The 14,512-nt window shown below is 38.3% G+C and overlaps 1 protein-coding gene across 1 annotated transcript in view; it reads right to left on the reverse strand.

Moving 5' to 3' along the window:
- fto (FTO alpha-ketoglutarate dependent dioxygenase) overlaps window positions 1-14,512 on the reverse strand; it is a 263,558-nt gene that overhangs the window by 159,319 nt on the left and 89,727 nt on the right. Inside the window, exon 9 of the mRNA XM_088333342.1 lies at window positions 9,962-10,081. Within this exon, the coding sequence (XP_088189468.1) occupies window positions 9,962-10,081 (120 nt within the window). The remainder of the gene's footprint in view (window positions 1-9,961; window positions 10,082-14,512) is intronic.

Consider the following 14,512-nt stretch of genomic DNA (forward strand, 5'->3'; position numbering starts at 1 on the left):
AGCATACTCAGGAATCGGAATATGCCCTTTAATCCTTTTATTTCCGGATTGCTCGTTCTTGTAAACCCAACCGATAATTTGATGCATTAAGGACATGTTGAATTGGTTATTTCTGTTATTTGTTTTATTTTATACTGTGCCCCCCCAAAAAAATCGGTCTGGTGGTATACAAACAGATATACACGCTCTTCTTCTGTCTTTTAAAATGGATTTCCGGTGCCAAAATTCCAAGTTATTTAAGAAGATTACTGTTTCCACAGCATACAAGACTACATCACATATAAGCCAACCCCCCTATACTCTAGATTAATCACATACATAAATAGGTACCCAAAATATTAATGAAATGTTAAACCAAAACAATGTAAAATACAAAAAGGCTCTATCCGGATATTAGAAATGTTCTACTTACTCACGCCATCTTCTGGCTTGTGTCATAAATATAGCCTCTGTCAAGCTTCGTTTGTGGCGCATACAAGTCGTGGCATTTCGTAGACGCACTCGATAAAACTATTCTTTTTTTTTTTCAGTTTAGGCTGGCGTTTGGACTTTACTTGAAACAGACTTTTTCTTACTTTCACCATTTTCATGGTACACTAACAAAAACTGAAGTGAAGAGCTTTTGGTAACAGATTTGTTTTCATATAATTCAACAATTTGCAATCATGTATCAACTGTGCCTACTCCTTCAGTTTCAGTCAGGCTGAATACAAACACACAGACACACACAAAGGTGAGAAAATGCGGAAATATGTATTTATAGCCGTGACCAATCTGATAGAAAACAGAGAGTGACAGGCTGGGCGAGCAGAAAATACGGCGTCATGGCCCCAGATTCTACTTCCTGTTTGTTACAGCTTGATGTGTGCAACCGTACTCGGGCAGGAGAGGAACCCGTTTATGATTATGAAAGTCAATTAATTTGTTCTCGATATAAAGAGTGGACTCTAACCAGGGTGCTGGCGTGGTGAGGGCAGAGGGAAGGGAAGAAAACATTTTGCTGCGGCTGCCGATTCTGCTATTTTCAAATCGAGGTGGGCCGCCGCTGAAATTGGCGGAAAGTGACAAATTAAGGAGGGGAGAAAAGCGCCAATGTGCAAACCGAGAACTGCTAAATCAATTAAAGCCGCAAAGAGAGCATACATTAGGGTCAATGGCATACACAAGCAAGAAAGAGAGGAAGAAAGATTAAGAAAATAAAAATGCAGTATCGAAAACCCAACATACTCTTCCTTTTATTTTGTTAGACAAACAGATACAGGCAATTAACTTATGCCAGTGTCTGAAACTCATGACAAAAAGTTACCGGACACCAGGGCAGACAACTCTAAAAAGTTGCCTGCCCAGCCGTAAAGTTGCCTGCCCCATTTTTCACAACTTGAAATGCAATAATACCAATTGCTAAAAAACCCGTTGTTGCAAAGTATTGAGGATTGATAATCAGAATATATAACAGAACAACACTTTAAATTTAAGTTTATTATAAATCTACTTCTAACATTCATTGCATGTATGTGACATTGCCGTTTTCCATCTTCCATCACTATGTACCTGTATTTACTCGTCTTCATTCATGCAATGCTTGCGTTGCGTCGTCTGCTACAAGCCACGTGAACCCTTTCCACGATGCTTTTAAGGTACGTTTACCTTTTGTAGCGTCATAAATTTTGTTAGCTTCTTTCGAATCTTTCTTCTGGGGCTGAGGTTTTGGCACGATTCCTAACCACTCATCCATTTTTCTTGTGTTTGCTGTGCGTCTACTTTGGAAAATGGTACGCAAATGCACGACCTTATAACGCTCAGGAAAGTCCGGAAGCACAACGTTATTCGATGCATGCTTCTGATTGGCTGCCGAGTATGCAAATTGCCTAACGAACCGAAATTTGAAAATTTCCAAACCAAATGAAGGTTTCAAAATCGGAAAATAGCAACCGTTTTAGTTGGGAAAAAAAATAAAATAAATAAATAAAAACAATTTTAATTTCATTTTTATTTTTTGGAAAAAGTTGTCGGCCACCCGAGCAGAATTGTTGTGTAAGTTGTACGCCCAACGTAAAAGATTAATGCCCCGGGCGTCCGGGCAAACGTTATCTCAAACACTGCTTATGCTCAGTTGGACGTGAACCTGCCATTTTCAGGGTTCGTACACCTATTTCTGGCCAAATTCAAGCACTTTATAAGGACTTCCAAAGCCAATCTTCCTATGTCTCCAATGTCATTACAAGATGGAATCCGGTGTAAATCATGTAATTACAAGAACTGCAAATATCTTAACGATTGAAATATGTGATTTTTAATCTTGTGTGTACATTAATCAAGACATGTGTTTTTTTTTAAATCTTGAGTAAAATGTGAATACATGTGTGGATCTGAACAATTCATGTGTAAATATTTTCAAGACAAATCTCCCCCCATATAAGTGTTGGCTAAAAGTGAAAGTAACATGTAACTTACATTTTCAATAGCAGAAAGTTCTTCCCATAAAAATGTACCAATGGGAAACCCTTTCTTGATTCTTTTTGCATGACCTGAAATAAATGTCCATATTTGATACGAAATCCTTGCACTAAAACACTTTCCATAGGGCCCTGTTTAGGTGTAGCATGCACCTGTCCCCTTGGTTGCGACCGTTAGGGTAAAATAACGCTTTATAGAAGAATGCTGTCAACGATCAAAGGGGAAGACGAAATGTGATGGCAAAATGAAACCAACAGAGAGCAGTGTGGACGTTATTTTTAAGCAGACTTGATGAAAAACATGGCAACAAGTTTAAGCATTTACAAGCACTTTACCCATAATTCAAAAAGGCAACTCTGCACTTTTGTTTTTTCTGACTCAGCATTATTTCCAGAAAAAACAGTCAAGTCAAGTCGTGTTTATATGTATAGCCCTTAATCACAAGGAGTCTCAAAAGTGTTCACAGAACACAGAATTTCAGTGCATATTATTTTATTAAACGTTTATTTTTCAGTTCCAAAACAATATTCACATACAAACTGTATTTACAACTAAAAAATAGAATACTAAAATAAGGGGATCAGTTAATATGCGCATATTTGGTTGTGTGTCACTAGTAGTGAATAATGGGCAGGGAATAAAAGAAGGCGTGGCTTATACAGAAATAACAAAATCAATGGGACAAACGTGGGCCCATAATATAAAAAAGTGCTGAGTTTTGATGTTTTTTATTTGATGCGGCTAATTCATGCTTTTTTTTTTAATGGCCGCCAGGTGCGCCCGAGCATTAGACATAAGAGTGAGACATGAGGAATATATGTGTTGAGGAAGACGCAAGTTTAATCCCTTCTTTCAGGCCAGAAGAACATTAAATTTTAACACAATGTCTTGCAGAGAGTTAAAAGGGTGAGCCTATTTGTGAGAAAAATGCTGAAGTAATTTGACTTAGCAATTTTGGTTTTGTTGACTGAGCATTTATATTTATTAGGAAGACATCCCACTCTCCTAGAACAGAACAACCTTGAATAGCAACACCATAATTTAGAGGCAGTCAGGTAAGTTACCTGAGAAGTAAAGACTCCTCAAAATAAACTGACACTGCATTTTTGGTTTTGTTGACTCGCCAGCTTTCCCAGAAAGACATTCTACTCTCTCAGGCCAGAAAAAGTTTGGCCATGATCACAATATTTTACAAGAATTTAGGTAGCTGACTCTGAAGGTAAACAGACCTCCAAAATGGGCAATGCCACCTAAAAATGGTTTCTTGTCTCAATGCGGGTGATGCTCTAATGACAGAAAGCCCTACTAGTTTTGCACATATGATTAGAACAAATGATTAAAAAAAAAGTTTTTCCTTGTTTTTGTATGATGTAGGCTGTAAACTGGCCAGTGAGCTATTCACACACTACTCAGTCCCCGAACGCATCAAACCCCTGGGGAACCATTTACCATCCGACCGCTCCTCATATAAAACTGCAATAACCATTTCTTTGATCATGGCATGTCTTTATAAGCGCTTAACCCATCGGAGGAGTAAACACTTACTGCTATTATTGTTAGGAAAATTACTTTCCATATGGAGCGTAGGTCATTTCAGCAGCTTTTGTGGCAGGTGTTGGTTTCTCAATAAATGCAATAAACAGACGTCGAGGGGGGGGTCTTGATTTAAATAACTCAAGAAAAATGTCTTGTGATCTCACCACAGACCCCCGCTCATACTGCCATACCCAAAAGGAGGGAAAATCTATAAGTCACATGCACGAAGTGCTTTTCATCAGCGTATGGAAGAGGTCGATGCACGAGGATGTAAATATTGCTTGCCAGAGCAATAAATGTTGTCTTTCATCACGACGGCTGAATTATTACGTTTGCGTGGCGGGCAAATGTAATATTATTTTTGCATCGGCTCAACGGACGGAACAAAATAGGGGGAGACGGGAAACAAATAAACAAACCGGTATAATGTATATGAAGATTTGCCTTATTTATTGTATTTTAATCTAGCTACACTGGGAAGGGTGTCTCTCTATATTTGCGGTGGGTAACTATTTGGAGTCGCGGGCTGCAATGGGCTAAGAAATGTACCCAAGGGGGCGATCTAGGAGAACTATCCAATGTTTTCATACATGAATAAATATACATGCAGACATCTTCTCTATATTTTTTTCAATGGAAAACTGGTTTTGGAACACTCCAAATTAGAGCAAAAATAGTATATTAAGCCCCCTGTTTTAAGCACCAAATCAGTTACTTAGTTTTGTGGTGTTACCTTAGGTATAAAGTAGGTGAAAGTAATTATAAAGATGCAATAAAATAATGTATAAAGTATACACAGATGAATGTGTATATAAACACGTGTTTTTTTCTTTTTCCCTAATCAAACAATAAAATAGAAAAAACGTGATTTTTTTTTAGTTTTTCCTTGCCTCCATGTAGGTTTTAGATCAGGGGATGGTGTAATAATAGTCTGTGGTTTGCAATAATCTGAGGTCTGTTTAGCCCTTTAAGACTCCTTTTGATTGAGGGCTATACAAACAAACATGAACATTCAGCAAATTTAAATAGCAATTATCTTGGTTTATGAGTCCAAAAACTTAAAATGCGCTAGTGGTCTGATATGGGAGCAAGGTTCTTTTTTGTATTTTTTTCCTATTTTCCTAAAAGTAAATCATACAATAAGAAAACCATAGCATTATTTAAATGGGAAGAAATATCTTCCAATGACACCTGAACATGTTATGGGAAAAGATCATCAAAGTACTGCAAAGAACTAATTTGCTATTTTTTCTTTCCTTTTGTTTGACTGGATTTTTTGCACTGTATTTATATACAAGTGCAGGAACCACAACAATAAGTGTCTACTTTCCAGTATTAGTAATCCCATCAATAATTCCAAATTGTAATAATACAACTTTTTTTTCTTTAAATATTACTTTAAATAGTAAGAATCTAGCCTTGTAGCACCCACAATTTTATGTGCCACGGTCCAAATATAAACAAATATTCACTAAGGCAACAGAAGGGATGTCAAACTTTGGCTCTAGGGCGGACCGGATCAGTAAAAGAATATCAACTTGAGAATTATACCTTTGTTTTTTCAGTACAGACGCTCCGTCCTTACGACCATTCAACTTACAAAAAACGGTAATACAAACATTTTTTTTTGCGAGATGTGCACCATTTTTCCCCGGGTACAGGACATTACTGTAGTGTTTCTTTCCGCCGCTACCAGACTGTGGTGGCGCTGTTAGAGGTCAACCAGCATCCACCTCAAAGAATAAATCAGCTTTCTTTTCCTGGTTTGGGTGTCAACATTCTATACTGTATCTCCAACGCGCTAAGAACTTGGACATTTTTACGGTTTTCGTGCATCCATTCAATATGGTTGGTGTAGGGGTGTAAAGATGAGGCGAGCCGTTTCATTCGAAATGAAAGTGGAATAAGAAAGCTTGATGCGGTTGAGAAAACGGTTGGATCGCTTTTTTTTCAGCCACTTTTTACCACGGAGGAGGAAGGCGCCTAACTCTTGAAGCTCATCTTCCCGAAGTAAGTTAAACTTAACTTTAATTATCTTTATAGAGCATATTAGTTCATGAAATTATTTATTTAGTACAAGAGAGCCTGAATGTGAGACCTCACATTTTACTTGATGCCCTTCTGTAAATGCACCTCCAAATAACTAAATTCATCATAGGACCCTCAGAGGCTCTTGTCTACAAACACAAAAATACAAAATACCGCACTATAAAGCCCCCCCAGAAACCTCAAATTGGCCAGAAATTTAAACGTCTGCCTAAAAATCTGTTGAATTCTATATCCTCACAACTAGACCAGTGTTTCTCAACTGGTGAGTGAGGACCCAAAAGTGGGTTGCTAACCCATTTTAAATGGGTTGGAGGCCCTTATGGCAAAACAATACTAAAAAGAAGAAAAAAAAGAGGGTCAAATACATAGTAAATGGCGATGATTCCCTGCTCGATCTGTTCTTCCTGTTCAGTCAATCGGAGGATTCCCAAAAGTGGTCGAGAGAGACCAAATCTCATTTTATTGTGATTTTGTTTGTTTTATTACCTTTTTCTGGCCATATTGCGGGTTACAAGAAAGTTAGGGATACGAGGAAGGAAATGTGGAAAAGAGTGATAACAACTAGAAGAACGATCTAGTCGAACAAGGAAATAATTGCAAAATACGAAAATATTGTTCGAGACTCCATACATCACCATCACTTGCCACAACGCCTCTCTATCAACTCTGTCATACGCCTTTTCCAAGTCCATGAAAGCCAAATAAACATCATTGTCTATTAAGCACTGCTTGAAGGTACAGTAAATGGTTTAAAGGGTATATTTCTAGCTTTTTTTAACCAATATATTGATCTTTGTTATATACACAATAAAGTAATTATGTGGTCGGGTATAATCTTTTAAAATATTTTGGGTACAAACCTCTTTTAATATGTAGCTATTTTAAAGCAGTTTTAGGGGTTTGCTTGACAGGTATTTGAAGTCGTTTTGGATTTGCTGGTCAGCTTTTTTGTGAGTAAAAGGTGAGAATATTCTAATACATCTGCTATAAACTGCACAATCCTTTCATTCGATAAATTAGAGAAGTGGATCTGTTTTTCTTGTTCAGGTCAACCGTGTCATAAGGCTGGAATGGTGAGTCCCCAAGTCAGACCAGTTGAGAATGACTGCACTAGACCACAGGTAATAGATAAGACACATGAAAAGGCATTAGCTTTTATATCATTATTACACTATCCCAAGCCAATAGTATCAATCTAATCCAAGTATCAGCTCAGTATTGACAAAAAAATCGATATTTGGATCGATCTGTCCACCCATTCCATGTGTCGTCTGTACCCTGTGTGCTCACCATCGTGTTCGGGGTTCAATTACCATGGAATCTTATTACCATTGCAATTGTGATCAGTGAAATGATACGTTTTCATTCTTTGTGCAACCCTAACCCCTAATGTAGTTGAATGTTGCGCCATTTATATTAAAAAAAAGATGAGAAAATACCATTTTTTAAGGACGGTGCGCCTAATAATCCAGTGCGCCTTACTGTGCGGAAAATACGGTAACTACCTTTTGAAAAACACTCTCGCCCACCCGGTGCTCGGACAACTCGGAGGGCGAGAGAGCGGTGGGAGAAGCGAGCGAGAAGAGTGGAGGTTCTCTCAGTCTTTATCCCCGCCTGAGCATTAGATGTGATTACTGCTCAGCTCTGCACACTGACACTGACTGAGAGCTCCTCCAGTCACTGGCAGTGGACGAACACTCAAGGAAAAAAGATGGAGGAGGTTTCAATGATACAAGAGTGCCCCCTGCTGCTTTCAGCATCAAGCCTGCTAAAAACACACTCACAAAAACGGCCATCCTTGTATTGCTCATTGTGTCGATGTGTGTGGCACATGTGTACAGCTCCATGCCTGGGACTTAATTATGAGTGTGACATTACAAAGTGATTCCTTTACAGTGCTGTCTGACTAATAGGCGCGTCCCTCTGCAATAAAAGCATCTGCGAGGCCACGATTAAACAAATGACATGACTTTAGTAAGGCACCCGTCCATCATGTCGCCATAAAAGCACACGCGATTCGTGCACATCAATTTACACCCGCGGCAAACCTGGACGACGGGCATTTACAGGGCGCCACCATTTTGTGACGGCATCACAAATAAATTAGCATTTAGGTCAGTAAAGGTGTTAATGATAACTGGAGGCATTGTGTAGATTAGGATATCTGATAACATGTTTATGTTTTGAAAATATTTAAAATTAAGAAACTTTAGAAATAAAATTATATATTTTTTTGTTTAAATGAGTTGGTCGTTAGATTTGTTGGCTTTCGGTTGTTATGTGAGGAAAAACAGCAACAAATGAGATTCAATTTTTTCAATTAAATACAGTGAATACATTTCAGTAGTAATATAGTAATATACTGCTTTATATTTCTATATTACCCCGTCTTGTGAACTCCACTTATTTTAAAAAAAAATAGTTAATTTTCCATCAATGATAAAACAATATTAACTGAAAAAAACCTATAAAAAAAGAATACACTTAGCATGGACATCTTTTGAAAATTATTACTCCATAAATAAATAAAATAACTTATATATGCTGGATTTATATCTCATCTCATCTCATTAGCTGCCCCGCTTATCCTCAGTAGGGTCGCAGGGGTACTGGAGCCCATCCCAGCAACCATCGGGCAGTGGGCAGGGGACACCCTGAACTGGTTGAAGGCAAATCGCAGAGCACACAAGGACAGACAACTCGCTCGCTCATTCACAATTAGGGACAATTTGGACCGACCAATCCACCTGAAATGCATGTCTTTTGGAATGTGGGAGGAAACTGGAGTGCCCGGTGGAAACCGACGCAAGCACGGGGAGAACATACAAACTCTGCACAGGAAGTCCGGTAGCTGGATTTGAACCCCCACAGGAGGTTCCCAAGACCTTAGAATTGTGCCGCACACACGCTAACCACTGCGCCGCCGTGCTGCCCTGGATTTATATATATATATATATATATATATATATATATATGAATATGAATAGATAGATATATACATATAGATGTATCGATATATACATATAGAGATAGATATAGCTATATAAAGATTATATATGTATATATGTATATATAAGAGAGAGAGAAAGAGAGAGAGCAAGAGAGAGAGGGAGAGAGAGAGAGAGATACACTGTATATTGTTTTAGCGGACAGCGTGTATCACACATCAGTAACTTACAAAATTAAGCATAAATTTTACATAATTTTGAAATATTGAATTTCAAACATTCAAAATTTGTTAAACTTTACTTATACTAATTAAAAGCTCTTTTGAAAATGTTTCTGACCAATATCGATACAAATATTCTTCTCCACAGTATTAACTGATACCTTTGATGGCATTTCCTGTCATTTTCTCCCAAAACATAGTTTTAAATACATGAAATCAGCAAATTTATTTCAAATTGTATTAACTAATGAAACACATGTTGGCCTGGAGAGGGATGGGCGACACCAGGCTTTACTTGCCCAGGAGACACCACTGGAAATGGTGCCCCTACAACCATATCGGTTAAAGGATCCAACCAACCAATCCTTTTTATTTATGTATTTCTTTTATTTACAACGGAGTTAAATCGTATAGAACAAACTATACAATTAATTTAAAACCGTGTGAGATATGCTTTCTTTCCTTACAGCAGGGTTCAAAACCCATACCACTATTGATAGCTTTTACATGTACCCCTATGTCTACACAGTATCTAATACAAGCCTGATAACAATTCCCCAAAAATTCAAAATGTTTACCTCAGGTTTCAAAGCTGTTAAAAAAGTAGGAATACGTTAACTATTCATCTTCAGTAACTATTGTTTATCTAATCATGGGTAAATTTTAAATTTGAAAATAGACAATAATAAATAACATCCCAGAGAAAGTAAGCCTTTTTTCCACATGGAAGCAACAATATAGAAATCTCACCATAGTTTCCATGAGCTTCCAGTCAGTCTCCAGTTCCTCCATAGGTTTGCTCCACCAGCTGCAGAAACGTGTGTAGCGCCGGCCCTGAAACCAGTATTGCCGCAGCCACTCGAACTCCACCTGCATGGCAAACATAACACACGAAAACATATTTTAGTTTTGATGGACTATAAAATAGGCGCCTTTATTTTTACTCGTTCTCAAACACAATTGATGTCTCGTGTGATTACGACTAAAGACACAGTGACATTCTAATCCCGTTGTCTCAGAACCAAAAAGCATTTTTACATGCACTAAAAAAATAAAAGTAGAAAATAAAAAGGACTCAAAGTCTGATTAATCGATTTTGGTTATAACAGGATTCAAACCCAGAACATGCTGAACTCCTACCACTGGGATACAAGTGATATATATGACACATGAAAAGGGATAGGGTTATTTTCTCATTATCTTTAGGACTCAGAGTCACGCAAACTCAATAGCCAATCGTGTCTATGACTGGACTGGTACCATAAACATACAGAAATGGCAGGGTCAACATCAACTAGGCATATTAAAACATCTACAAAATTGTAACATTTTAGCCTGGATACATCCAATAAAAATACTTTATTGCAAAGATTTCAAACCACACGTTGGATATCATGGCGGTAGATTAGTAATGCAGGAACATTTAAAGAGCTCGTCGGGCAGTGGAATGAGTCGGACTCGCCTCAGTAGGAACCAAGTAACGTTTAGGCCAATACGGTTTGGATAAAATGCATTGTACATTTTATATGCGTATATTTTGCTATAAAAAAGGGTGTTTCACGAGACTGTGCCTGACAAACATTTAAAATTAAATAAACCAAGTCTGAAGGACAAACATCAGTTGTTAAACCTATTTGATTTCAAACTGTTGAGAACTGTAGAAGGTTTATTGTTATAGACTTTGTGGTTGACCATTGAATGTTCTTCACAAAATGGACATCATTTTTGTTTAATTTACTGTTCTACTGCTGCTGGCCACTAGGGTTCCTGTGGTGTGTCTTGGGCAAGTGCAGCCTGGTGGCGCTCATGCCTCTCTGACAAATGTTTGGTTGGTCCGTTGGTTGGTTAGATGTTGGGATTCCTGAACCACTAGGGTCCTTTGGGCACCATTTCCTGCACAGGGTTGGGTTACTTTAACTGGATTACTTTCAATTACTTTTGGATTACTCAAATACCAAATATGCTAATAAAAGACAAAATAAACTAGATATGAATCAAATTATGACTCACAACACGTGGTAAGCTTTCTCTTCGGGCTTGATCTCCGGCAAAACTAACAAAAAATGCGACAGAAAAAAAATGGAAATAAATCCGAACAGCTTGCCAACATCATTTTTGCCGTTCCATGTATTCCATTATCCCCCAAGCCTGCACAAAATTGAGTAATTTTATTCATATTTAGTTTCTTTTGTCTTTTATTAGCATATTTAGTATTGGAGTAATACAAAAGTAATTGAAGGTAATCCAGTTAAAGTAACCCTACCCAACCCTTTTCCTGCAGTGTGTCTTGGGCTCAGTGGCGTATATCCCTCTCCAGGCCAACGTTTGAGAGAAAAATGGTTACTTGATTTTAATTTAATATTTATTTGCCTGTCACTGAAAAATGGACAGTTTTAAAAAAAATGTTCTATGGATTTATGTCTCTCCTGACCGAGCACAGTGCCTAAATACTTTTAGTAGAATTGTATTTTACTTTTTGGACGAATCCATAGTATGTTCAATAAAATATGTATATTTCCATTGTACCCATTTTTGTTGTTTTTATTATATATTGCCACATAGTTAAACTAACTTCATGCTAAATCTAAGAAAAAAAAAGATTATTCCACTAATATGTTCAATAGTTGACTATTAAAATAGTCGTAAGTTGCAGCCCTACCCAAAAGCCCCGCCCAATTCCTTCTATGGCGCTTTCCCCTAGCCTCCCGCCTCATTTGCAGATGACAGTCTCGCCTGTACTGCTAGCGTCTCCTCCGCTGGGACTGTTATTATTTCGAATTTTATCTTGCTCTTTTGAAATGATGATTTAATCCTTGCAAGGATGTGGCGCACAGTAAGGTGTTTCAAACATTGCGCAGGTTTTTGGCGTGTTTGTTCTTAGCGTTGATGCCGCCTGTGCCGTTTGTTAGCATCCCTGCTTAAAAAGCTCCGATCGTAAGAGCAGATGTCAACGGGCAACCCCCCCGATTGCCGCCAAAACGACACCGTCCTACCCCAAAACGGCATACAAAGCATCATCGCCAGCCTAAACATAGCGAGCGGTGCTTCATTTTGACAAGTGTACAACAAAAACTGGAGTTGCACACATTTCAAATAGGATCCGGGTGTCATTGTTCTCTATGTGAGAACGACTTTGTTTACAGTCTTCTATCGGAGCTTTCGCCCACATGTACAGCAGATTGTGTTTAACGCCGCTTGCTGAAAAGTGACGAGCGGGGCTTCGGTCTTTGGAGAGAAAAATGTTGAAAAAATATGCATTTATATTTTTCCAGGTAGGGGTTTTTGTACAATAGAACCCAGTCCTTAGATACTAACTCGCAACAGTTCATGATATGCTAGCTATGACAAAATATCAGGTATGAGCCTGTTCATTTGAAGCCAACAATATGTTAATGTTGCTCGACCTGCAACATATCACATTTATGTTTTGTTTTTTGGGGTTTCATATTAGGTATTGATGGACAGAATATCATTAATATCACAGGATTCGGATATTTTTCAGGCCAACAAAGAACAGAGTACTAATGCATGAACGACATGATGTTAGACAGTGTGTATTTAATAAAAAAAAAACTAGTGTGTTACTGTAATAAAAGTTAAAATACGTTCGAACTATTTCCTACTAGGAGAATAGTTTTGAAACCTGAAAAAAATCACAAACTATTTCGGAGAATCTAGACGTTCTAGTGCCCCTTTTTCCTGTAGCGTGTGATGTATTATCTAGTGTAGAGGCAGAACACAGGATCAGGGCTCTGATCCCGGCAGGGCTGACATGCGAGGACCGGCCCATGTCGGCAGCACTCCGGAGCCACTCGGTGTCTCCAAACAAGCCGGCCATCAAAGAAATGTCACCCTTTATGCTTCCCTGTATTCTCTCCCCTTCGATCACCGTGCCTCAAACAAACAACAAAGCCACCAGGGCCCAATAGCAGCCTTCCTTTCCTCCTTTTCTCTGCCTTCTGATTGTCTGCCTGTCCTTCCGCTAGGTGAAAACAAACCACTTTGAGCCGCTGAGGACTTTGTAGAGTTGTGGCATTTTGGACTGGTGCTTCCAGCTGGGCGCTACCAGGATGGACGGCGCGCAAAGAAAGAGTCTCTGGGTTTGGTGTTTCCTCTGCCAGCTCCCCTGAGGCGATTCCTGTCATATCTCTAGGTGATGGACACACTACCCACGCATTAGTTTCGTAATACCACCTAGCAACCCACTATGAGGGTCGGTTTGGGAAGTAAATCATACTTGCTCTCACATTTAACAGCTTACTCTTACACAGGCACAACTGTACTCACATAAAGACGCAGTCATACCCATGCACAAACACGATTATACTTTCTCATAGACACTACTATACTCTCTCACACACACTACTATTCTCTCTCGCAAACACTATTATACCCCCATACACATACTATTATACTCCCATACAGACACTAGTATACTCTCGCCCATGTAATAATAAAATCTCATTCACATACTAATATGCCTTCACACATATAACTAATGTCAGACACATACTACTATACTCCCAAACACACACTACTATTAACTCACACTCACTATCATACTTTCTCACGCACCCTTCTACACTCCTAAACACACAATACGATACACTCTTACATGCACTTTTACACTCTTTCTCACATACTACTTTTTTTCTCACAAACCCTTTAAATTGAAATTACTGGAGGGGTTTTGTCAAACATAGCGTTAAGATCACTCTCTTTGAAAGACCATTTGAGAAGTAAACCATAGTTGCTCTCGAATATGACATCACACTCTCCCCATTGCACAACTATACTCTCATATAAACACAGTCATAAACACGTACAAACACTACTATCCTTTGTCATCCACACGACTATACTATCTCACATATACTATTATACTGTCATACACATACACTACTTTACTATCGCCCATATACTACTATAATCTCACACATACTACTATGGTTTCACACAAATAACTACAGTCTTACACACCTACTGCTATACTCCCAAACACACACTACTATTAACTGACACTCATGATTATACTTTGTCACGCACACTATCATACTCCCACACACACAATACTATGGACCCTTACACACACTATTAGACTCTCTCAAATACCCTACTTTTTTTTCCGAAAAACCCTTGATAGATATACATATAGAGTAATCCCTCGGTTATCGCCGTTAATGGGGACCAAAACCACCCGCGAAAAGTGAAAATCCGCGAAGTAGCGATGCCCCTTCAAAAATGCTTAAAAAAAATTAAAAAAAATAATATATATATATATATACATATATATATATATAT

Source organism: Urocampus carinirostris, chromosome 4 (genome assembly GCF_059441175.1).
Source record: "Urocampus carinirostris isolate Australia breed hairy pipefish chromosome 4, RoL_Ucar_1.0, whole genome shotgun sequence".
Classification (NCBI taxonomy): domain Eukaryota; kingdom Metazoa; phylum Chordata; class Actinopteri; order Syngnathiformes; family Syngnathidae; genus Urocampus; species Urocampus carinirostris.